The sequence below is a fragment of the Sminthopsis crassicaudata genome, chromosome 1 (assembly GCF_048593235.1).
Source record: "Sminthopsis crassicaudata isolate SCR6 chromosome 1, ASM4859323v1, whole genome shotgun sequence".
In the NCBI taxonomy this organism is placed as follows: domain Eukaryota; kingdom Metazoa; phylum Chordata; class Mammalia; order Dasyuromorphia; family Dasyuridae; genus Sminthopsis; species Sminthopsis crassicaudata.
Genome location: NC_133617.1, coordinates 60,355,464 through 60,380,587, shown reverse-complemented (window position 1 = coordinate 60,380,587; position 25,124 = coordinate 60,355,464). Strand labels below are relative to the sequence as shown.

The following is a 25,124-nucleotide window of genomic DNA, read 5'->3' as shown; positions in this document are numbered from 1 at the left end:
GAATATGAATAGGCAATTCACAAAAAAAGTTAAAAAAAAAGAAATTAAAGCTATGTTTAATCAAAAAATGTTCTAAATCATTATTGATTAGAAAAATGCAAATTAAAACAACTCCAAGGTACCACAACTCACACCTATCAACTTGACTAATATAACAGAAAAGGAAAATTATAAATCTTGGAGAAGATGTGGGAATATTGGAACACTAATGCATTATTGGTTGAGCTTTAAACTGATCCAATCATTCTGGAGAGCAATTTGGAGCTATATTCAAAGGACTCTAAGCCTTTGATCCAGCAACATCATTACTAGGTCTGTATTCCAAAATGATCTTAAAAAAGGAAAAAAGACCCGCAGGTACAAAAATATTTATAACAACTCTTTTTGTGGTGGCAAAAAATTGAAATGGAGAGGATGCCCATTAATTGGAGAATGGTTTAATAATTATGGTATATAAATATAATAAAATACTATTGTACTATAGGAAAGGATAAGCACCTGGATTTCAGAAAAACTTGGAAAGACTTACATAAACTGATTCTTAGTGAAGTGAGCAGAACCAGGAGAACATTGTACAAAGTAACAGCAACATTGTGAGATGATCAAAATTGATAGAATTATCTTTTCTCAGAAATATGATAATCTAAGACACTTTCAAAATACTCATGATGGAAAATACTATCCAAAAAGAACTATGGAATCTGAACGCAGATCAGAGTATATTATGTTCACTTTTTTCTTTCTTGTGGCTTTTCCCTTTTGCTCTGATTCTTCTTTCACAGCATGACTAATGTGGAAATATATTTAATATGATTGTACATGTACAACATGCTTGCTGTTTTGGGGAAGGGGGAGAAAGAAGGGAGTAAAAATTGGCACTAAAACTCTTATAAAAGTGAATGCTGAAAATTATCTTTACAAGTGATAGGAAAAAATATTTTATTGTAGGAAAATACTGTGGGAAAATATATGCTTTTCTAGTCAACGTATGGCCCAAAGGGATCCTTATGTAAGCCACAGTTTCTATTTGAGTTTAACTTTACCAGTTTATGGGATCTTATAAATAATTTTCATTTTCTGTATTTTACATGGGGCAGAATAAAATCTGCTACTTATGCAATATTTACATTGTTATTTGGTAGCTGGGCATCCTGCTTAGTCATATTTGTAGGAAACTGAACACAAAATATATTCTCAGATTTCCCAAAGTAAACACTAAGTGCAGCTCTAACACATCAAAAAATTATATCTTGGGGCTACTATTAAAATCAAACTTAATTTGTACAAACTGGAATTTAGAGGGCTTAAAGCCTTGGGTTGTACTACACCTTTAATAAATCTTTCCAGTATTTTCCTTATAAATCAAAATCAGTATCACTGACCTCTGGTTTAAAAATTTTGTTTTCTTTTTTTCTCTTTGGAAATTGGGAACAACACTTGTTCATCTCTGTTTTACAGTGTATCTTCTGTTCTCACAGGAGGCCAAAGATCACTGAAAGCCTTATGAAGACCATACTCATATTTATTAATTTTTCAGTTCAGGATTATGTACTTTGAGGTTTGATGGCTTGGATTTCTTGAGAGTGATTTAGTCCTCTCTTGCTAGATCATTGCTTACTAATGGTTTCTTTTGAGGAAGCTAAGTGATGCAATAGATAGGGTACTTGGCCTGGAGTTAGAAAAGTCCTGAGTTCACGGCCTTACATATTTACTAGCTGTGTGACAAGAGCGGTGTGACATTTAACATCTGTTTGCCTCAATTTTCTTCCATAAAATGAGGATAATAATAATAATACTCACCTCCCAGTATATTTGTGAGGATAAAATGAAACAATAATTATGAAGAGCTTAACACAGTGACTGTCATATAGAGGATATTCTGATGATCATTATTCTTGTTGGAGAAAAAAAATAAGAAATAAGTGATGCTGTTTTGTGTGCATTATTTATGACCAACTTTTCATTTATTCCAAGCAGAAGACGGATTCCTTTCTTAATCTATCATTAGTATTCAATTATCCCTTTTTTCTGTTTTAATCGACTATTTTTATATTAGTGAAAGTGTTCCCTTCTTAGGTATAGCAAGTGGTGCAGTCCTTCATCTCTTAATAGCTCCTCTGTTTTTTGCCAACATCATGCTTAACTCAGGATAAGCTTATCTCAGGATAAAGCCATCTTTTGTATCAATTCGTTTTACCAGAAATGGGGTAAGTTGAGAAAGATTGGGAAAAGAAAGTAATATAACATTTTTTAAAAAATGGACATTTTATTTATACATACACAGAAATGCATGTATATGCTGTGTATATTCATATTTGTGTGATATATGAACATGCATATATATCTATAGGGTTTAAGTTCTAACATTTTGTGATTCTCTGGAGAGTGATGTGTTTAATTGGGAATGAAAATGAAAAGGGATATTTACCCATTAAGTCATCATAGATTTAGATGAATATGATTTCCTTTTTCTTAGGGAAATGCTAGTCCCAAATGTGCTTCTAGAACACATTAGAAGCTTTCCCTAGAAGGATTAGGAATCCAGAGCCCACAGAACTCATATAGAAGTGACAGTAAAGCTGAAACATGTGCACTATATCATTGTTCTTGACAATGGAGGCTTAGGAATGATAAGGTTCTGGTCATTTTGAAGAAAATACAGTTATAGCCTCTGTAATGACTTGTCCATCTATACTTGGAATACATTGAAAAAACCCTCAAAATTTCCCCAAAGAATTGCTGATGAAATTGAGGTAATAGGTACTTTGGTGCTGATGCATCCAGACTCACCACGTATTCCAGATATGAAGAGAATACTACAAAGAGCAAGTTAGGTCCCAGTACTTCAGGGCTTTCTCTACGAGGCCTGTGCAGAAGCATACAAGAGGACTGAATCAAGTAGAAACAAGAAAAATACAAGAACACTAGCTTCTTTTTTCTGAAGTGACTCTAGAGAAATTGGACTTTGGAGCTTCCCTCATGACAGAAGACTAAAAGAAGTTATTGAGGTAGTTCTTTAGGAAGCTAGATGTGTTCTTACATTAAAAGAGGATCTAGTTCATTGATTTCTTATCATTCAGGGAAATTCTGTTTTCTGGGATGGAAAATCTCAGAAGCCATCTCAAGAAATTGATGATTAGTAGAATTACCACATCATCATCCAACAGTCAATATGAATTGTGGTGTTATTACTGAAGAATGGAAAAATATGATTTTGTATTGACCACTTTGAATAAAGGAGCCGAGACAACCAGTATGTCATCATAAAAGTTCAAGATATATTGGGTTTTCTATCAGATAGTCAATGGTTCTAAGTTACCAGATTTTCACAGTGGCTACTACCAGAGTCCTAAGGCAGCAAAAGACAAGGGAATTGCTTTCATATGCTCGGGTGCATGTTTACTGGTTTTATTTTATGTACAAAGAATGTCCAGGAAATGTGCCAGTTTCTAGAGACTAATGGAGAAAATAGTTGGATAGATGAACTAAATATCAGAATATCCTGAAGACATCACTGACTCTGGAGTGTCTAAAAGAAAATGGCCTAAAGTTTTTCATGAGCAATTGTCAGTTTTGTTGAATTTCTTGTCAAGTCTGTAGGTCATATCTCAGGGAGAGGTACGCACTCACACAGAGAACATAAAGGTGCTCCTGATTTGGCCATGACCAAAAGAACTTTTAAGAAAATATTTTTTAGAATTGGACAGTTATTAGCCTTGATTTGTTAGGAATAGACTGCTATTGCTAAATCACTGAATGGCCTTGCTCAATGTTACTGAGCCTGCTGTTCTTTGTCTTATCATAATGATGACACAATATTGAAGCTGCATGGGGGGTGGTTTACAACTGTCTTGTGATAGGTAAGTGAAGCTGATTTAACAAGTAGAGACCTTAAAGGGCAGAGAAGACATGTCAGTAAAGGTCAAAGGCTTGCTTCAATCAGGAAAAACAATTTCATTCATGCATGATGCTGATTCTATATCTCCTATATTATAGAGAAATCATAGGACCAGCAAGAAATTTTCTCAGAAAAGCACCTGTATTTTTCTGGAGAAACTTGAATGGGATATGTAACTTATTGACTATGATGGCAAATATCTGTGTTTTAAAAAGGGTGTAGTAGAAAGTATAAAATGTCTTATTTTTATATTTATTTTGTTACATTTTAAGTTCTAAGCTATATCTTTCCCTCTATCCCCACCCCATACTAAAGAAGGCCACTGTTTTACAGTGTGTTTGTTTTGCAAACACACATATACAAAAACATATTCAATAGTATTCTGTGGTCACAGCTCTTTCAACAGATCTTTTAGCTACCTCCACCATCCATTCTGGAGCCAAGATGTTGCAGTTAATAAAACTGTTTTTGATAGAGATTACAGTATAGCTCTTTTAGTCTGTTACTAAGTTTCTTCTTACAACATCTTGTATCTGAACTAAGTTTCTAACTTCAGGGCTGCTTACAATTCAATCTTTCATCTGCTAGAGGTGTTGGATGAATACACTTCTCCCCAACAGGGGGAGAAGCCAGCTTTCTTTGATAGTAAATATGAAATTTGTTTCAATCCTTTCAATTAGTCTTCAGAGCTAAGTTATGGAGCTCTCTCCTCATCTCCTCTGAAGCAGAAGATACGGAAGCCTAGGATAAGGACAAGAATTTCAATTGGATTCCACTTAGAATTCTTTCATTAACTACTTTTCTTTTTTCCAAACTTTCTATTAACTGCTGAATTCAGAACCTCTCAGGATTGAACTGAACTGTCATTTACTGTCTCTGCTGAGACTCAATTCAACTTTCACTTATTATTATTATAATTCATAAATTGTAGGATGAGGAAGAGATAAGAGAAGGATTTTTGTTTTGCTCGGATTTGGAGAACAGAATTAAGGTCAGGTAGGGAAAGATTGGGGTTGATGTAATTTAAAAACCAACCAAAACTAAACTATTAGAAGTGTCCAACAAAAGGAAGGAAGGATTTCTTTAGAAAGAAAAGGCTAGGGGCAGCTAGGTGGCACAGTGAATAGAGCACCAGCCCTGAAATCAGGAGGACCTGAGTTCAAATTTGGTGTCAGATACTTAACACTTCCTATCTGTGTGACCCTGAGGAAGTCACTTAACCCCAATTGCCTCAGAAAAAAAAGAAAAAAAAAAGAAAATTATCTTTGCACGTGTTTGGACATATGAAATACTATTAAAATTAAAAAAGAAAGAAGATGCTATTGAGATTTATTCTTCAGGTACATCTTAGGGTCCATAATCTCTAAAATCTTTTCCAATTAAGCTCAATTATCAATGATTTATGAAGACACCAGAATAGCCTAATCAAGAAGATCTGGATATATGGGTATATAAAATAAGTATACAAGTCAAACACTTGCTGATAATAAATCATATATTTGAAACCTCCACATTAAGTTACAAGAATACATACAATTTATGTCTTAAATCACAGTTTAAGAAGCTTGGAACATTTGTCAGGGCTGATGAATCAGTTTCTTATTTGGGTATGGGATGCCCTTTGATATTATCTCCCACTCTGGAATCTGCCAGCCTAATTCCAATCTATCTCTCAAGTTAATCACTATGATTATTTGAAGAGAGAAATAATTGTAGAACTATGGAACTAGCTCTCCAGCTAATTACTATGATTATTCAGAAAATTTAATAATTGTAGAATTGGAAGAACCTTGTAGGCCAACTAATCCAATTATTCATAATTAATACAGATAGATTTGTCACTATGACTATTGTGCCTAGGTTAGGGAATAAGAGTTCCAAAGGCTGAGGTCCTAGAGTACATAGATCTTTTAGCTCTTTCTTGTCTCTTCCCAGAGACTAGGTTTGAAAAGACTGATCTGTGGCTTCTATCTCTTGCTCCCACCATTTGAAAAGACTGATCTGTGGCTTCTATCTCTTGCTCCCACCATTGCCTTCTTGGCATAGGGACTCATGATGAATGTCAACATAGGAGGTACAGAAGTATTTCTTATTTAGAAGAATAACAATAATGAGAGGGATGATTGGAAAGGAAGGCAGCCATCATGTTTTCATGCCTACCCAAGTCCAGAGACAATGCCCATACATTAATTCTGAGGGTCCTTCTGGACGTGTGTCTCAGAACTGGAAGAATGCTGCAGAGGCTCCACCGTCAGCCACAGCCCATCCTCTGCTCTGAGGATGAGGTCTGCCTTTCTTCGGGGGATACTCTGATGAGGGAGGATTCGAAATCGTAGCAAAGTGAGGGCCACCACAATCTTCATCTCAGACATGGCGAAGTTCTGGCCAATGCAGTTCCTGCTCAAAGTGGAAGAACCTTGAAATAAATCTGCTTCTGAGAAGTTTCACCCTCTTCCCCACCCCACGGGTGATGGGATCTCCATAACCCAAAGAGGTGGGGTCTCTTGGAGTTGGGTGCCTGCCCATATTGATCTAGAGGGATGAGGATATCTCTCAAAGATTTAGATAGGCAGGTAGATGTTCTCGCCTTACCTGGGTCCAGCTGAGAAGGGCATAAATGCCAGGGGTGACATCTTTTGGGTATTTTGAGGATCAAAGCGGTATGGATCATAAACCTGGAGATACAGAGACATGGTTGTAGAGGCTGGTAGGGTTTATCTCAAGATCACACCCACCCAAGGAGTACCAGGCTTCTCTCAGAGTGGGACCACAGTTAGATTAGACAGAATCTTCATCAGGATAAATAGCTATTACTCCTGTTCTCCTCAGACCTTCCATGAAAGGTTTGCCTGGGGTGTTCTTACTTTTTTTGATCTTTCTGGGCTCATTTCCATCTCATAGCAGTATTCCTAATCCCTGGCTTGTATTAGTCATTGTGTAAGGGTTGGTGTTTGTACCTCAGGGTTGGGCCACACAGTTGGGTTGTGGTGAGTTCCATAGATGCTGATGAAGCATACATTTCCTAATAGGTAAAGGAGAGAGAAGGAATAAGATAGTCCCTAAATTCTATATGAACAATTGTGGACATGACCCTTTAGCCTCTTTAGTGTAGTGTTACCTTCCTATGGTAAAACCCACCAACTGCCATCTTTTGTCTTCCTTTTCTCCATTTTTCCCCACTCCTATTCTTTGACTCTGCCTCCTATCGCTATGTGGAATGGGTCAAGGCACCTTTGGGAATAATTCGGCTATCAGGTAGTTTGATGTCCTTGGTGCATCGGCGTAACACAGCAGGAACTGGTGGGTGCAGCCTCAGGCTCTCCTTGATACACATGGTCAGGAAGGGCATCTGGGATAGGTCATCCCTGAGAACAGAACAACTGTCAGCTCACCCCCATAGATGGAAGGGGAGGACATACCCCTTCAATTCTTGGGTAAGAAGCAAGGGGGAGAGGAAGGAAGTTATTACCTTGAAGGGACTTATTAGAAGTTGGGACTTTTGTCATCAGAAATTGGAAGATATTAACAAAAGTATGGATGAACAATAGCGGCTAGGATGTAGGAAGGGAGATTTAACATAGAAGATCTCCCTATGTTTTAACCTGGACAGTAGCTATGTTAAGTTAAACTGAAAACAGCCATGGTTTGAGGACCTTAACTATCTCTCTCTCTTAATATGTGGGAAGCTATTTCAGTAAATGGAAGTCATCAATTTGTAAGGATTAGTTTTATCCAAGTTGGGATGGGGACTGGAGGCAATTGGGTGATAGTGTTACAAAGTTAAGAAGATGGGAACTTGATCCTTCCTCAGTCTCTTGCTAAGTATGTAACAATCTCTGTGTCCCTCAGTTTCTTTATCTATAAAATAGGGATTACAAGAGTTAATAATAGCATCTACTTTCCAGGATTGCTGTGAGAATCAAGGGAGGAAGCATCTGTAAAATTTTTGGTAACATTAAAGAGCTATACAAATGCTAGTTTTTGCTATAATTTGGGCTTGGTTCATTTGGGAATGTCCTTGGCTGTGGACCGGAAGGTAGAGGTTTAGCCACTGATTAAACCCACCGTCAGGAAACTCTAACCCTGGCCCCATGGTTCCAACCCCAGCCTCAGTGTGCATTGACCATTCAATCTCCTCTAGTTGACGATCTTTCAGGAGTTCTTCAATCTCCTGGCGGCAGTGGTCCTGATGTTCTTGATGGTGGGCCAGGTTGTAGAGGGCCCAAGAGATGCCACTTGCAGTTGTATCATGCCCTAAAACAGAGGGAGAAGAAAACAAACCCAGAGAGGTGGTGGGGAAATTAGAAACATTCCTCGCTAGCCTGAGGCAGGAGAGAAAACATGCACATATGGCTAGGCCAATCCTGATCAAAGAAGAGGTAAGAAGGGCTAATCAGGACCCCATTCCAATCACAGGAACTCTTGTCCTTCCATCTCCATCTGTCCTCTTACCTTCAAACATGAAGGTGTCAGCTTCTGCTCGGATGTCCTTGTCTGACAAAGACTTCCCATCTTCATCCTGGAATAGTTCCACATTTTGGGGTTTGGGGATTTGTATTTTACTATGTATGACTCTACTCCTGGGACCTGTTTACAATACCTCTGCTATATTCATACATTTCAAGTCTGACACCTACCTAGAGTCAGTAAATTTCCCTAGAACTTATTTAATTGATTCTATGAACTTGTCACCAAGCCCAGAAACATTGGATATACCCAAAGTTATCCTCTGGACTTGTGCAGCTGTTATAAAACTTTGAGGTTTTTATGCCTTGGAGATTTCCAGAAACCATACAGGTCCATTTAGAATCAGACTTCCAGAAGGTTTGTGTAGCACTTAGAACCAAAGAATCCTGGATTTGAAAAGAGATTTTACTGATTACATGAATCCCATCTATTCAGAGCTGGAGTTTCCTTATCTTTAGAACTGCAAAGATGTCCTAACCAGTCCTAAAGATATCCCTGGATATGTCACGGGCAGCTAGGTATCAATGAAGAGATCCTGGTTCTTGAGTCAGGAAGACCTGAATTTAAATCCAGTTTTAGACATTAATAACTCCGTGACTGGGCAAATTAATTAATCTGTTTTTGCTTCAGTTTGCTCACAGGTAAATTTGGAATTATAATAGCATCTACCTCCAGGGATTATTGCGAGGATCAAATGACATAAGACTTGTAATGCACTTAGCACTTGTAAAGAGTATATAAACATTAGCTGTTATTCTTAGCTATTATAGTAAACTTCTTGACAATAACCAGGAGAGCAATTCCATACCAATAGGAGGGGAAAAAAGAGAGATTTCTCCTTTCCCTTCCTCACACAAGCACTTTTTAATATGATTGTGTAAAGGCTAGGGCCTCTGAGGAGAAAAAAAATTTTTTTGAAGGAGATAGTAAAAGTCATGTGTGGTTTTACTGAAGGTCCAAGTTACCCACCCACCTATACTGATCTCCTAGTGTTATATTACAGGATAATGATGTTCTCTCCCCAGAGAAGCCCTTTGGATACACCTGAACACCTACTTTCCCTTCCCCAAGTCTGCTAGATTTCATCCTCTCACTCAGCTACTCATACACATACACTCACCTTGGCTAGCAGCAGCACATCTATGAAGTCTGTGGTTTTGCCTTTACCCTTGTTCTTGAGAAAGGCTTCTGTACCCTGCTCAGCAAGAACTTTTTTCCTGGCCTGGATAACAGCGTCTGTGAAGTCATGTACCTGGCGGCAGGCCTGGGAATAGCGTCTCCCCTCTGAGGTGAAGAAGTACAGTCTATCCCAGTGTAGAAAAACATGGTTGAGACGTTTTGTTGAAAGGGCACTCAGCTCGAGGATGGTAGAGATGTAGGGACTTGGTTTCCTGTCCAAAGTAGAAGGGTCAGGGTCAGGCGAGGCAGGAAGAGAATCCACATAGCTCAGATCAAGCTCTTTAATGTCCTTCCAAATTAATTCCATCCCACCTGGCCTGTCCCAATCACTGTCACCACCTTTCTCCAGTCTCAAACCACTTAGTCCCCTCATCTGTCTATTAGCAGAATGACAGCATCTCAGAGTTGGAAAGGTCCCTTGTGGCTTTTTAAAGATTAGAATAGAATAACCCTTAGTTGGACAGGAATCAGTGCTACAATATCACCCTTTTCTTGTTTACCTCAAATGAGGGGAAATTTATCATTTTCTGAATTTGTGAATCCTTCCTCCATTTTATCAGTCTATTATGAAATCTTTTCTTTTAACAGAAAATTCACATCTACCTTTTGCAATTTCCACTTATTACTTCTGTGTCAGGAACCTTCCCCAACCTTTCCCCTTGCTCTTCCCCCCTCTTGAACAAACCCAGGTCACCACGGCCCTGAGGCTGATGATTTCTGAGGAATGTCAAGACCACAGTTCCCAGAACTGATATGGAATAGACAAAACTACGTTGTTCCACCCCGTCCTTGGGCCCCTAACCGTCTCATAATCTGCACCTGGTAAATGTTACAAAAATATTTGACTCATCTATCATGCTACCCAATCCTTATGCATACATGGCATTGCGGTTTTCTGCCTATAAATTCTGTAACTGTAAGCCAATAAACGAGACATGCTTGACCATTGCTTTGAGTAGTCTCCCCTCTCTCTCTCTCTAGATCCTGTTCCCGGGCTGTCTTAGCCCCCGCAGGCTTTTGCCTTAATTTCGGTCTATGTCCTTCTTTTTTTGACCCACGTTGAAGACCTGCTGGACAGGTCAAACTGGCGCCCAACGTGAAGGCTCAAAAATAGGGACTTTGACCCGACAGAACGCTCCCCCCGCCCGTCCGGACCCCCAGAGACGATTTCGCTCCCCCAGGCTGCTGGCGTTACGGAGCTCCGTGAAACGAAAGTAAAAAGAGGTAAGTGTTCGCGTCTGTCGATATCATGGGATCTAAGTTGAGTAAGGAAGAAAATTTTGTTAGAGAGCTTAAAGAAAATTTTAAAGAGAGAGGTATTAAAGTTAAAAAGAAGGAACTTATAAATTTTTTTATCTATATTGATAAAGTTTGCCCCTGGTTTATAATAAACGGTCCTGACATTCATCCAGGAAAATGGCAAAAGGTAGGACAAGACCTAAACGAACTCATTAAAAAAGAAATCCAGGGAGGAGAAAGCGTCCCCCAGAAGGTTTTAACCCTTTGGAAATTAATTAATGACATTGTAGAAGATTCAAACAATAGCGGCAAAATTAGACAATTACTTATAGAAGCAGAGTCTTGCCTGCGTCCTTTGTCTCATGCCGTGTCACATAGCTCTATTCCACCAGAATCTGTCCCTAAAAAGGCTCCCTCTGTGATTATTGAAATGCCCCCCTACCAACCTAAATCCATATATCCGCCCATCTCATCATCCCCCCTGCCCCCTTTGGAAGGTTCCCTCCTGGCCTTTCCTGTTTTTCCCTATAAACAAAACCAGCCAAGAAATAGAAAAGACAGTGAGAGTCTCACAGAAGAAGTAGCAGAGTTAGAAGAGGAAGCCGCTGCTTACGATCCCTGTGGGGTGCATGTCTCACAACATCCTTCGGCCCCTCCTATCCTTAAGAATTCCCTTTCTCACCCCTTTGTTACTCCAGATCTTAGTCTAGTCCAGGAGGATATTACCAAACGCATGTCTGCCTTGCGGAAAACCTTAGATTTACAGAAACAATATCTTGAAATGACAAAGGAATTTTCGGCTTTACAAGCCTCCCTTCAAACCTCCCCCTTGCTCAATCTTGAAAATCTGGCCCCGCCTTCCCAGACTTTAGCCAAACACAACTCTAGCCCTAAAAAGGATCCTAGGAATAACCCTACAAAAGCTAAACAACGTAGCTCCTTTAATTTTCCCGTCATTACTAGAAAGAAAAAAGCCACTCATGGCGCCGATGCGGCGCAAGAGGGGAGTGAGGAGGAAGAAGCAGACAATACTGATGAAGGGACAGATGAGGAAGAAAATGAGGAAAAAACAGAAGAAAATGAGGGAGGGACGGATTCTGAGGAAGAAACAGACTTTGTCAAACCCCGATTTAAAAATTTGAAAGATCTTCTTTCAGCTGTTAAAAATTATGGCCCTAATGCTCCCTTTACCTTGTCGGCCTTAGAAGCTGCTAAAAGAGGTGGTCTACTGACCCCTACCGAATGGGTGAAAGTTGCTCAATCGGTATTGACTAAAGGACAGTTCATAAACTGGCAATCTGAATTTGACCACCAGTGTAGGATTATAGAGAAAAGAAACCTTAAAACCAAAAATAAAGATTGGACTTATGAGAAATTAACAGGCAGAGGACCATACGCCCTAGAGAAAAAACAGAAAAAATTTCCTACAGGACTCTTAGAACAAATTGATCACGCTGCCCATAAGGCATGGCGGGCCCTCCCTGTTACTGGCTCTCCTTTTATGCCCTTAAACAGAATCAGCCAGAAAAAGGATGAGGAATATTCTGAATTCATAAGCAGACTTCTAGAGACTGCCGAACGTACTTTAGGGAATGCTGCGGCTGATGACCCTATTATAAAAAGATTAGCTTATGAAAATGCCAATAGTTCATGCCGCGCTGTCCTTAATGGCCAGTGGCAGGATAAATCCCTTAATGAGATGATCAAACTCTGCAGAGATGTTCAGGACACTACTATGAGCAAACTAGAAAAAATGTCTCAAGCAGTATTGGCCCTGCAAGATCCCATGAAAAACATGTCAGAGGCAGTACTCACTATAGGGGCAGCAGTTAATACAGGACAGACTGTTGGGCACCAGAAAACTTGCTTTAAATGTGGCTTGGAAGGACATTTTGCCCGACAATGCCCCTCTAACTTTCAGGGATTTCCTGGCAATACGGCTCAAAATAGACGAGCGCTGCCAGCCTCTGTGTGCCCTAGATGTAAAAAAGGCTATCACTGGGGCAACACTTGCAAATCCACACATGATATTGAAGGAAGACCTCTGCCTCCTCTGCCTCCCCTTCCGGGAAACGGCAGACGGGGCCCCCCCCGGGCCCCTCAAGGACCTGTTCACACAGCCACGGGGCCCCAATTCCTCCCCAGCTCCACAGGGCAACCCCAGGGAGCGCAGGGGTGGACTTGTGTACCTCCACCACCACAGTATTAAAACCTGAGGACGGCCCAAAAGCCTTGCCTACTGGCTCTTTTGGACCTCCGCCACCTGGGTCTTTTTTCCTCATTATAGGCCGTGCCTCATGTACCCTTCAAGGGATAATTATTCACCCCACCTTGGTTGACAATGACTATGAGGGAGAAATTAAGGTCATCGCTTCTTCCCCCCACCGCACTATTACAATTCCCCCGAAACAACGTTTGGCTCAAGCACTGCCACTCCCTTTAGACACTAGCTTCCCAGCTTTCAAATATAAGAGAGGAATATCTAACCCTGGGTCATCTGACATATATTGGGTACAGTCCTTATCACAAGAGAGGCCCACCTTAAAACTAAAACTACAAGGCAAATCCTTTACGGGACTAATTGACTCAGGGGCTGATGCCACAATCATTTCTGCCTCCCAATGGCCCAACTCTTGGCCCCTGCAACCATCTCTCACACATCTCCAAGGCATAGGACAGACTCAGGAGACTATGGAATCTACACAAATGCTGATATGGGAGGATGCAGAAGGAAACAAGGGCATAGTACGCCCCTTTATAGTTCCTAACCTCCCCATCAACCTTTGGGGTAGAGATATTTTATCTCAAATGGGCATTATCATGTGTAGCCCCAATTCTATTGTCACGGAGCAAATGTTGAGACAAGGATTCCTTCCCAAGCAAGGACTAGGAAAGGTTGGGGAAGGTTCCTGACACTTCTGCTCATGCTCTCCTACTCAAAACAAGTCTAATTCCTCTTCACTTGTTATCCCTTTCATTACTTGAAGAGAGCTATTTATTCTTTTATTTACTTCTTTAGTTGATGTTCTAATGGAATTATCTGTAGTTTCTTCATTAACCTAGCTGCCCTTTTCTGAACATATTACAATTAACAGCTTTTTTTTTTTTTCATAAAAAAGTGAAGACCAAAATTTAACACTGCTCTAGATAGAGAAATAGTCTGGATAGAGCTGTAGACCAAGGCAATTACATACTTTCCTCTCCAAACATACAACTATTGGCCTAAATTATTTTTACAATGGTCTGTGACTCTTCCAGTCTTGTGACCTCTGGTATAGGCATGTCTAACAAAGAGGTAAAGATTTCTAGTTTAAACAGGTGCAGAACATTCAGCTCCCACCTTCTTACTCTGTCAAACACTTGAAATTCATATACAAGTGAATAATGATCAAGGAATTCAATGAAAAAATATAGGAAGTGGTTTCTTCCACCCAAGATTTGCCAAAAATTCAGACAGAATCCTATGAATGATCTTAAAAAGCGGGCTTGTAAGTCAAGCCAGCATCAGCACAAATAAAAAAGCTAATAGCCTTTCAGCACATCAGAGATGGTCTTTATATTTCTATAACCTGTAAGATTCTGTATCTAGAGAAAGTGAGAGCACAGGGTTCTCATGAGAACTTCCTATGATAGTTGGGAAAACAGTAGGGACCTTAGGAGTCACCAGGAATAGCAGTAACTAATATGGCACCACAATACTCAGATTAGGATAGAATAGGCAACCAGATTATGGTCTCTGAATTTCCTGATACTTTGTTCTGCAATGTTATAGAGGAGCTTGAAGTTTTAATACCTTGAACTTCAGAGATCCAGGTTCTTTTTCTCTCTCCTTCCCTCCCTCTCTTCCTGACTCTTTCCCTTCTTGCCTCCTTCTCTGTTTCTCTGTCTGTCTTTCTGTCTGTCTCTCTATCTCTCTCTTTGTCTCTCTCTTTTTCCCTCTCTGTCTCTCTGCATCTCTTCTTTGTCTCTTTCTTTCTTGTCTCTGTCTCTGTGTCTCAATCTATCTCTGTCTTTGTCTACATCTCTTTCTGTCTCTCTGTCTGTTTTTCTGTTTCTGTCTCTTTTTCTCTGTCTCTCTCTCATCTGGTCTTATCCAACAACTGCAAATGTGCAATGTGAAAAATTCTCTCATTTTTAAAAAAATCAGCAGCTGACCTAGCCAAATGCATTAAGCTATTGTTCTACATTTCTCCCACCCTTACTTATACTTTTACTTTTCTGACAAATTTTACAAATACTATTGAACATCTCTTTCTCTTGGATATTCTGGTCTCTTGAGTTTTTCATGACTCCACTTTCTCTTTATTTTTCTCTTCATCTCTCTGATAGTTACTTCTCAGTCTGCTTTTCTGTTCTTTCTATTATCTGTTTATGCATTCCTAAAATATTCCTGGGACTTTTTCTGAATCTTAGTGATTTCATCAGATTGTGGGAGTCAATAGTTTAATTATATCTGTTTGACATATACAATCTCTGCTAAATTTCATTACTCTGTCACTAACTGGGTGTTTCAAAAGCATCTCAAACTCAATGTATTCAAAATGGTTCTCATTCTCTATCTTAAACTCTTCTAACTTTTCTGATAGTACTGGTAACATCACCATCCTTCCAGGTACCCACATTTTCCACCTGTATCATCTTCAATTCCTGTCACTTCACTCACATAGCCAAATCAGTTGCCAAGTCTTGTCAATTATATATCCTGAATATTTCTCATATCTGTTCCCATCACTCCTACACCACAACCACTTTAGTCTATACCCTGATTACCTCTTCCCTGAACCATTTAAATAACTTTCTAATTGGTTCCCCCACATTCACTTCCCCCCTCCAATAATTATTCATAGCTGCCAAGCTGATATTTTTAAAATTCGGGTCTTATCAGGTCACTTCTCTGCTCAAGGAGCTTCAGAATAATATATGGTATCTTTAGGATAAAATACAAACCCCTCTGTCAGAAGGATCTGACTTCAACCTATATTTCTATATCTATTACACATTCTTCTCCTAAAATGCTCTAATCCAGTCACTTGTTATGTTCTTCACATATGTTATGATATGCCATCTTTCATTTCTATGTCTTTGCATAGGCTGTCCCTTATGTCTAAGAAGGCTCTTCCTTCTATTTCTTAGAATCCCAGGATTAGAATTCTAGATTTAAATCCAATGCCATTTCCTATGGGAGATTTTCCTCATTCTCTTGAGTTACTAGTACTTCTATTCCCCTTTGAAATTATTTAGTATTTGAATGGACCTATCTTCATATATGCTGTTCTTAGTGCCCCAGCTCTACCTTGAAAATTTAATCTCTGAAGGCAGAAGTTTTTCTCCAACTATCTTTGTATCTCTAGCTATCTCTAGTTTCTAGTCTTGGGCAAATCACTTAATCCTGTTTGCTTTAGTTCCTTCTTTGTAAAATGAGCTGGAGAAGGAATTAATTGGCAAGGAAATCCTAAATGGGGTCACCAAGCAACAGACATGATCAAAATGAATCAACAAGTTTGGGGATTTGGTGGTTGAAATCCAGTCAAAGATAAAGTGTTGTTCTTAATTCAGGATTAGCCCTGGGTATGCAGACCTAGAAAAAGAAATTAAAAGTGTGAACCTAAATTAGAAAAAAAGATTCATGCATTATTGCAAATGTATATCTATTATCTATTGATCATTATATCAACATGGCAAGAAAGTAAGAACAAATTTTAGAAGACAGTATTTTTTCCTTTTTAGCAGACAGAAAATGATCCTGTTATGATTCAAATAGAAAGAAGGGTAAATTTTCATTCTATATGGATTGTTACTATAAAATATCTTATCTTGTTATATATACATGCATAGACATATGTTATTATTATTGTTCAGTCATTTCAGTTATGTCTGACTCTTCATGACCCCAATTGAGGTTTACTTGACAAAAATACTGAAGTGATTTTCCATTTCCTTCTCCTGCTCATTTTACATATGAGGAAAATGAGGCAAAAAGAGTTAATTGACTTGTCTAGGGTCACCCAATAAGTAAATGTCTGAGGTTAGATTTGAACTCAGGAAGAAGAGGTTTCCTGATTCCAGGCTCTCAGCCCTCTATCTGATGTGCCACCTAATTATTTGTGTGTGTGTGTGTGTGTGTGTGTGTGTGTGTGTGTGTGTGTGTGTGTGTCTTTGTATATTTGTATATTGCATATTTTGTTGAGCTTTACTATTATCAGGTAATCTCTTTGGTGGAATCTGTGGTCACTAAACCTTTGATAATGTACCCTCCCTACCTATCTGCTAACACATTATTCTGTTTCTTCATATCAGATCACATGGGGCCAACTGTCTTCCTTTCTGTATTTCCTTTTATTGCCCTTCCCCAGTCAACAATCCTCTTTGACATATATGTCTCTTCTCTTAAGTTATCTAGTCACCTGCCTCTCAAGAAGATATCCTCATCAGGAGAAGTGGAACTCAACAAAAGAACCAGGATGAGAATTAGAAGGGAGAAGATGTTTAATACTGAAAGAAAATGAAAACTGGAGACCCAGAATTTCATGAAGAAGCAAAAAGAAATGACCCCTAATTATGAGCTCAAGACTTGTCACTGGGGACTTCAATCAATAATGCACAGCAGTGCCATAGTTACTAAATATGTCTTTTATGCTCAACTTGTCTTCGAATTGCCTGACTTGCAAAAAGTCAGTATTGAAAAGTTCTCTAGTGCCTTCCCTTTAAAAGATTGGTCTGGGGAAGTGTCAAAGGCAGTGTGAATCTTAAGAAAGTGGGGCAGGAATTGCAACATTAAAGTCATGAATAGCAGCTACTCATCTATGGGAATTCTAGTTACAGGATTAAGCCCAGCGCCCCTCCTTCTTGACTGTTGCAGATCTCATCCTTGGCACTGCACACTCCCAGACTGGAGTTCTACTTTCCCATGTTCACATGGGGCTCTATTGTCTCCAGTTCCTGAGCCCCCACAACCAAGACCCAGGAGGGCACTCACTCTTGACAGTTGCTATCATGACTGAAGATGCATTTCTGCAGGCTGTCCAAGGTCATGAGGCTGATGTGTTCAAACATGTCCAGGTGATTTTTACCCTCAGCACACAGACGCCTCCACTTTTTCTGCTCAAGAGAGAGAAAGTATGGGACAGGCCTTCTCCCAGGATCTGAGTTGATGATCCCAGACACACAGAGAGGGCAAGAGGCAAACCTTGGTCATGGAGAGTGCAGTGAGGTTTTGGGCCACCCTGAGAATGGTCATGGGAACAAAAAGAGCCAGAACTAGAAATGAGCTTTCTCCTGCTCTGTTCCTGATTTCCTGTATGTCCTTAAAGGTGTCTTGGGGATTCAAAACTTATGGACCATGTGAGAGGTGCCAGAGGATGCTGCTGCTTATGAGTTCTGCCTCTCTTCTCAAGCCAGGCTACATTTGGCAAGAGATAGTGGATGGTGTGATGTCTCAGGGCCATACATTGCTAGACATTTTAGTGTCTGGGTAAGTGCTACCAAGCAAGCCTGACAAATATGGCAGTGACTCTCCCTTTAGCAGGGGAGGAAAGAGAGAGTCTATGATTGGAGTGTAAGGTCATTGCTCAGCTGGATGGGGATTAGATAACCTGAAGCAGGGAAAGAGCTGACTCTGCTGCCAGCTGGTAGTTTTTTTTTTTTTTTTAAATTGGAAGTGATTATTCTTGCTAAGCGGATCCTAAGTCGTTGTTGTTTCACTGCAGTTTCTATATTTGGAACCTTCTAAGTTTGTTGCCCTTGGGCAAAACTCTTGTCATCTTGTCCTAGTTACAGGTTTTCTGGGTTCACTATCCCACCAAGTTGGTCTGGGAAGGAAGGTACTCAAAGTAGGCTCTAGATGTGGTTGGTATTTCTCCCCCAGCCCACTTGTAACCACTCCAGGCTCACATGCATGATGTCTGCACTCTGGTTAAATAACTTCACATACGGCTTGAGGATGTCAAAGTGAAAGGCTGGGGTAAGCAGGCGCCGGTGCCGGCTCCATTTTTCTCCTCCGCTTAGGAGCAGCCCATCCCCTGTGGGGGGTAGGAGGTGAAAGAAACCCAGGTTCAGCCCTTCAATTCTTTGCCCCATTTTAGGCTGACATGGAGAGCCCCAGACCCAATAGTATCCCCTGTCCATTATTTCCCCATTTACTTAGTCTTGAGTCTTAAGTTCTTTAGTTCTCCATCTACTAACCCACCAAATCTCCATCTCCTTGTCTACAAACCTTTCTCTGCCAGGATTGCCAGCCCTCTAGTCTAAGGGTAATTGGGTACTTTTCTCCAAGGCCTTATCCCTACTTTCTAGTGTGACCACAATTATTACTTACCCAACCAGGGCTCCAAGAATCCATAGATGAACTGATCTTTGGGTGCAATCTGGGCTGTTAAGTGATAAATTTTTAAAAGGAGTGAATATATATGTGTATAAATGTATATATACAAATATGTTTATCTGTAAATATATATATGCATAGTTACCTTATGTATATACTAAATATGTATTTGTACATCTACAAAGATATAATGTATAATATATATGTATATATCCCTATTTAGTGAAGAAATGGGGTAAGGAATATGCCATAAGATATGTCCCCCAAAGACAGTCAAAGAGAGGTATACTGAGCCTTGGACTGGGGTCAAGCTGAAGGCTTCATGCTGAAAGGTCAAGGGCTGGAGTTTCATCAGATTATTCATGCTCAGATGGGACAAAGAACAAGAGGACAACAAAGTATCATAGAGGAATGGGGCAGCCTAAAGCTGGAAGAGTGAGCAGAACAGGAACAGGAAAATGAAAGTAGAACAACCAGATAAATACAGATAGATTAGATGGATTTGAGTCAGAGAAGACTTTTGAAATGACCCTAAGCACCTTGGTCCACCTAACTATGACCCAGGCATGAACCAGCATGAAACAACTCAGACATGGATTTATATTCCTTAGGCGTGATCCAGACATGGACCCAAGCAAAATCTTCAGACATCACCCAAACATTGCTCTAAACATGTTGAAAATAATACCTCAGATTTCAACCTTCACAAATGTAAGAAAGGGCTATAGTTAACCCTGAGACATTGCTCCCAAGCCCCATACACTAACCACATATGATTTTGAACTCTCCCTTTCATAGACATGCTCAGATATTCTTGGACATGGGCAATACCAAACTTGGACATCATTCAGATACCCTTCAGAGAGTGCACCTACCATTTAGTCAAGGCCCAGATAAGTCACTAAGATACAGCTAAGATGCTTTATACCCTAGAAGATGACAAGTCCCTGGCCATACATAGCTTGAACGCTTCCATATGTGCACCAGACATGAGTTCACACAACAGTTTATTCATTTCCTTCTAATTTCAACTGAAGCACTCTTAGACATTATTCTGTGCACAATTCCAAACCACTCTAGACAGAACTTTAACGACAGTTCCAGCCAGAGCCCATGCTGCATCTTCTTGGACATGACTACTGATATAACCTCGGCAGATTCCAAACATGGAACCAATCTAGCTCAGAAAGCTTAAGCATTTTCCAGACTTGACCCTTTAGATGGTTTCAGAAATGGATTCCAATATACTGCAGGTATGGTCCTATATGGTTCAAGAAATATCTCATATATTAGGAAGGAAGGAAAAGGAAGAAAAGAGGAAAAGCATTTATAAATGCTTATGATTGCCCACCAAGTACAACCCTATAAGGTATGTGCAATGATTGTCCTCATTTTATAAATTAAGTAACTGAGTCAAATAAAGATTAAATGATTCCTCATGATCACACAGCTGGTTATCTATTGATGTAATATCTGAACTCAAATCTTCCTGATTCCAGGCCCAAATCTTTATCCACCATACCACCAATGGCCTCAGATTGTGCATGTTTAGCACCATGGCACCAGCTATTTCCAGGATGTGGTTCTAGATACGTAGACCTAGATAAAAAAATCAGATGATCATTCTAGACTCACATCAGCCTGGTCTTATACAACTCTAGATATGATTCTTGAAACAGACCCTAATTTGTTGGCAGGACACAGCACCATAAACCTAGAGACATGACCCAAAGAAGCATGCTGGAAAGATCACATTCAACATGGTCTCTAGTCTACAACTGCTGCACTCAGCGATGGTCCCAGATAGATCATAGAATTACAGCATCAGAGATGCTGTTCTTACTCCCATCCATGTGGTTTATGATTTAGTGAGACTGAGCCTTCTTGCTTCTCCTCAAGCATTTTGTCCAAGGCAGAGACTTTAGTAGCATCCAGAAGTATAGCATGGTTCCCCTATTCCCCAAGAAGCACAGGAGTATTTTAGTCTCATATTAATGTACAAATCAGAAATTCTAGAGTTCATTAATAAATCTCATTGGAGTCAATATGGCATGTCTAGTGCATAGATACAATCCTACTAAAAGTGATGTCATGGGCTTTTCATCCATACTTTCTGCTTTTTGGGTGAGAATTGTGCCTTACAGTCTCTGAATATGGAAAGCAAAGACTTTTAGGGTAGAGGATAGGGTGCAGGGATTGGGATGTAATGACTGGGATGTAAAAATAAAAAGGCATTAAAAACTCCTTTAAAATAGGAGCAAATTTCAAATAAACTACAAGAAATAATTTACAACATCTGCATTCCATATCCAGTACTTGTACATAGTAGGAGTATTTAAAATGGATATTGAATTTAATTGAATTTGCAGGGTAATTACTGAGCTATCTTCTCGAGGACCATCTATCCTGCCCATCTCCATGCCTTTCTATTGCATGTCATTGAAGCCTAAAACGCTCTCCTTCCTCATACTCTGTGGACAGAATGCTGGACTTGGAATCAGAAAGACTTCAATTCAAATTTTATCTCAGATACTCAGACAGCTTGGTGACCTAATTAAGTCTCTTATACTGTCTCAGTTTCAGTTTCCTCTTCTATAAAATGGGAGTAATAATAGTATCTAACTTGTTTGTTGTGAGGACTGAGATCATGTGCTATTTTCATTCATCACCTCTTAGATACCTGGAATTCCTCCAAATTTCAGTTAAGATCCTACCATCTATGGCAACCCTTGCAGGATTCTTTACTGCTGAGATCTGCATTTACTGCCTCCATATAGTTAGTTCCAGGTGGTGTCCTTCTCCTCAGGATATGTGCACCTTGAAGGCAGTGTCTATGCTTGCCTTTCTTTGTATTTTTAGCACTTGGCACAGTACCTGGCACATAATAAGCTCTTAAAATAATTTAAAGCAGATTGATATCTTCTAGCTCTCACAAATAAATATGCCAGAAAACCACTGAATGTTAGAGTTTGGAAACAATATGGATTCTGTAAACTGTAGTCCAGTTTCTTTGTTTTAAGAGAGGAAAACAGATCTAGAGAAGGCAGCATGACTTATCCAGTACTATAAAGCCAATAAATGGCCATCCTATCCCAATCCATGGTCTCAAACCCAATGCTATTTCACTGTATTACACAGGGAGATACTAAGTAAGATTGAGCCCCACCTCTCTGCAACAGAGTTCCTGACATACATCTCTCAGATCTTTGATGCTAACATCATAATCCTGAGGATAAATCCTCAATGTCTGGCCTTGTTTGCAGGTCTTTCTGCCCACAAACCAATGAACTCTGCCCAAAAGAAATAATCATTCCATTTCCCCCTCCTTCTGTCCTGACCTTTGCTATTACCTCTCCTCTTCTCCTCTATTAATACTCCTAATAACATAGAACTCTCTCCTTCCATATATCATTAAGTTCTCTCTTCCATCATGAAAAATGCTTTGATGAAAAAGAATCTTCAAGGCCATTGTAGTTTCTAACATCCTTAGCTGCCCCCAATCCATATAGTTCAGTCTCCTCTGCTATTGGCCAGAAAGTAGCTTTAAATATCCTTCTCTCACATCGGGGGAGACAGACACACTGGAAACAGTTCCAAACTTGTCCCCAACAGAAGAAAATGCTCTTTCCTTTTTCTTTAGTCATCACTTTTCTTAGCCTCCACAAACCAAGGTGTGACTTACTGGTCATTCAGTGTTAGGAAAAATAGTAAATATGAGATGGTAATAGAAAATGGAAAAGGGGGAAAGGAAGAAGTAAGGCAGAAAGAACAAGAAACCCTAGAATAATTGATGAAGGCAGGGAGGCCACAGAATAATAAAGAGGAAATAAGAGAGGACTATTAAAAAAAACAGATCAACAGTTAGAGAGAAAGACTTTATAGAGAAATACAGGTGCTTACATGAGGTACTTAGTAAAAAATTATTTAATTGGTTTATTGAGCCAAAGAAAGAGAAGGAAGCTAGGATGTTGAGAATAGAACTTCTGATTCTGGAGGTCCCAGGATCTTGATAAAATGGGAGCATGTGAGGAGTTAATATGACAGTATAGAAGACTAGAAGAGTGTAAGATGGTTAAGAAGGCCTGAATAATGTGAGAAGGCCCTTGGACAGATGTTGCCAAAGTAACTTTGACCTTTAGAATTTTCATACCTGATGCAGAAGTAAGAGGCCGGATGTAGTCAGGGTGGCAGAGTGTAATTACTGGGAGGAAAGGTCCTACCCAGAGTAGAAAGGTCTCCCTAAATGTGGTCACAAAACTGAGAAAACGTGTCAAATTTTCCTCTGTGAAGTCTACCTACAAACAAAACAGAGATCAGAGTCATCACTTCCAAATAGCCTTTAAAGACTACAAATAAATACCACCTCCTTCCATCATGGGAAAAGGGGAAGAGAAATTTAAGTGGTTCAGAGATATGTGTTTTTTTCTGGAGGCATTTTTTAAAAAATGAAATCATTATGAAATGAACTGTAGCATCATAGAAAGACCACTAGGTTACTAAATAATTAAAAATTCTTAGATTTGGTTGGGGTGGAGATGGCTGGGAAATCTTTTGGTTTTACCCATACCCAGACAAAAATTCTTTTTGATAACAGACCCAAGTGGTTCTCTAGCCTCTTGTTGAAGACCTACTGTGCAGAGGGAGCCCATCAACTTCTGAAAGAGCCCAATCTGGTTTTGGAGTTTATCTGATAACCAAGAGTATTTTGACCTCATTCCAACTTCTACTCTGATCTTAGCTCTGGGGTTAAATGAAGCAGATGGGACCCATCTTCCTGACAGCTCTACAAATGCTTGAACATAGTCATCATTTCCCACTAAGTTTTCTCTTTTCCAGACTGAAACAAAGAAAGTTCTTTGAATCAAATATCTTTAGGGAATGGTCTATTATCCAAGGTTTATAGGGAATTAATATAAATGTATAAAATTTGAGAAGAGCTGACTTTGAAATCAGGAGGACCTGAGTTCAAGTCCTGCTTCAGATATATCCTGGCTATGTGACCCTGGACTGGTTACTTATTATCTCAGTGCTCTAGAACAAAGGTTCCTTTTTGCAAAAAAATTCCTCAGTTTCATGTAAAAAAACCAACTTTTTCCTTGGTTATATATGTACCATTTTTTTTCATATTTCCTTATGAATCGTGTTGTGAGAGAAAAATCAGAACAAAATGAAAACAAAAATCACACAAAAGAAAAAAAAAATCCTAGAAGAAACAGAAAAAAAAATGAACATAGCATGTGCTGATTTACATTCAGTCTCCATAGTTTTCTCTCTAGATGTAGATAGCATTTTCTATCCAAAGTTTATTGAATTACCTTGGATAGCTTCACCTCTGAGAAGAACCAAGTTTGTCATAATCGATCATTACACAATCTTGCTGTTACTCTGTACAATGTTTTCTTGGTTCTGCTTATTTCTCCCAGCATCAGTTCATATAAATCTTTCCAGGCCTTTCTAAAACCAGCCTATTCAGCATTTTTTATAGAAAGATCGTATTTCATTGTTTTTATATACTATAACTTATTCAGCCATTCCCTACTTGATGGGCATACACTCATTTTCCAATCTGTTGTCACCACAAAAAGAGCTCCTACAAACATTTTTTTGTACATTTGGGTCATTTCCCACCTTTCATAATTTATTTGGGATAAAGACCTAGTAGTAGCATTGCTGGATCAAAGAGTATGCACAGCTTTATAACTCTTTGGACATCACTCCAAATTGCTTTCCAGAAGCAACTCCATCAGTGCATTAGTGTAGAATAAAGCTTTTTAAATTGTGGGTTCACAAAATTTTTCATAGCCATTTGACCCAATGGTTCTCTACTGGACAAGGACCCCAAAGAAGTTAATGGTTTAAAGAAAGATCCACTATTAGTCACACAGCTCTTTTGACAGCAAAATCTAGAAACAAAATGGGTTGTAATTGAGTGAAAACCAATTGAATAAATCATTGTTGAGGAATATAATAGAATATTCACCAAAATAAATGATAAAAAGGAAGATTTCAGAGCTCCCAAAG

At 39.3% G+C, this 25,124-nt stretch overlaps 1 protein-coding gene across 4 annotated transcripts in view; it reads right to left on the bottom strand.

The window, feature by feature from the left end:
• Positions 1–5,375: 5,375 nt before the first annotated feature.
• Positions 5,376–25,124, bottom strand: part of LOC141564172 (cytochrome P450 4F2-like) — a 38,781-nt gene continuing 19,032 nt past the window's right edge. For 2 of the 4 annotated variants that reach the window (XM_074306323.1, XM_074306332.1), the window contains 11 exons: positions 23,254–23,398; positions 19,098–19,151; positions 18,674–18,801; positions 17,760–17,881; positions 9,486–9,756; positions 8,351–8,417; positions 8,023–8,152; positions 7,130–7,263; positions 6,856–6,920; positions 6,491–6,573; positions 5,376–6,295 (listed from right to left, as the gene is read on the bottom strand). In XM_074306323.1, the coding sequence (XP_074162424.1) occupies positions 6,085–6,295; positions 6,491–6,573; positions 6,856–6,920; positions 7,130–7,263; positions 8,023–8,152; positions 8,351–8,417; positions 9,486–9,756; positions 17,760–17,881; positions 18,674–18,801; positions 19,098–19,151; positions 23,254–23,398 (1,410 nt within the window). In that variant the 3' untranslated portion in view covers positions 5,376–6,084. The remainder of the gene's footprint in view (positions 6,296–6,490; positions 6,574–6,855; positions 6,921–7,129; positions 7,264–8,022; positions 8,153–8,350; positions 8,418–9,485; positions 9,757–17,759; positions 17,882–18,673; positions 18,802–19,097; positions 19,152–23,253; positions 23,399–25,124) is intronic. The other 2 variants (XM_074306342.1, XM_074306350.1) reach the window with 1 other exon arrangement.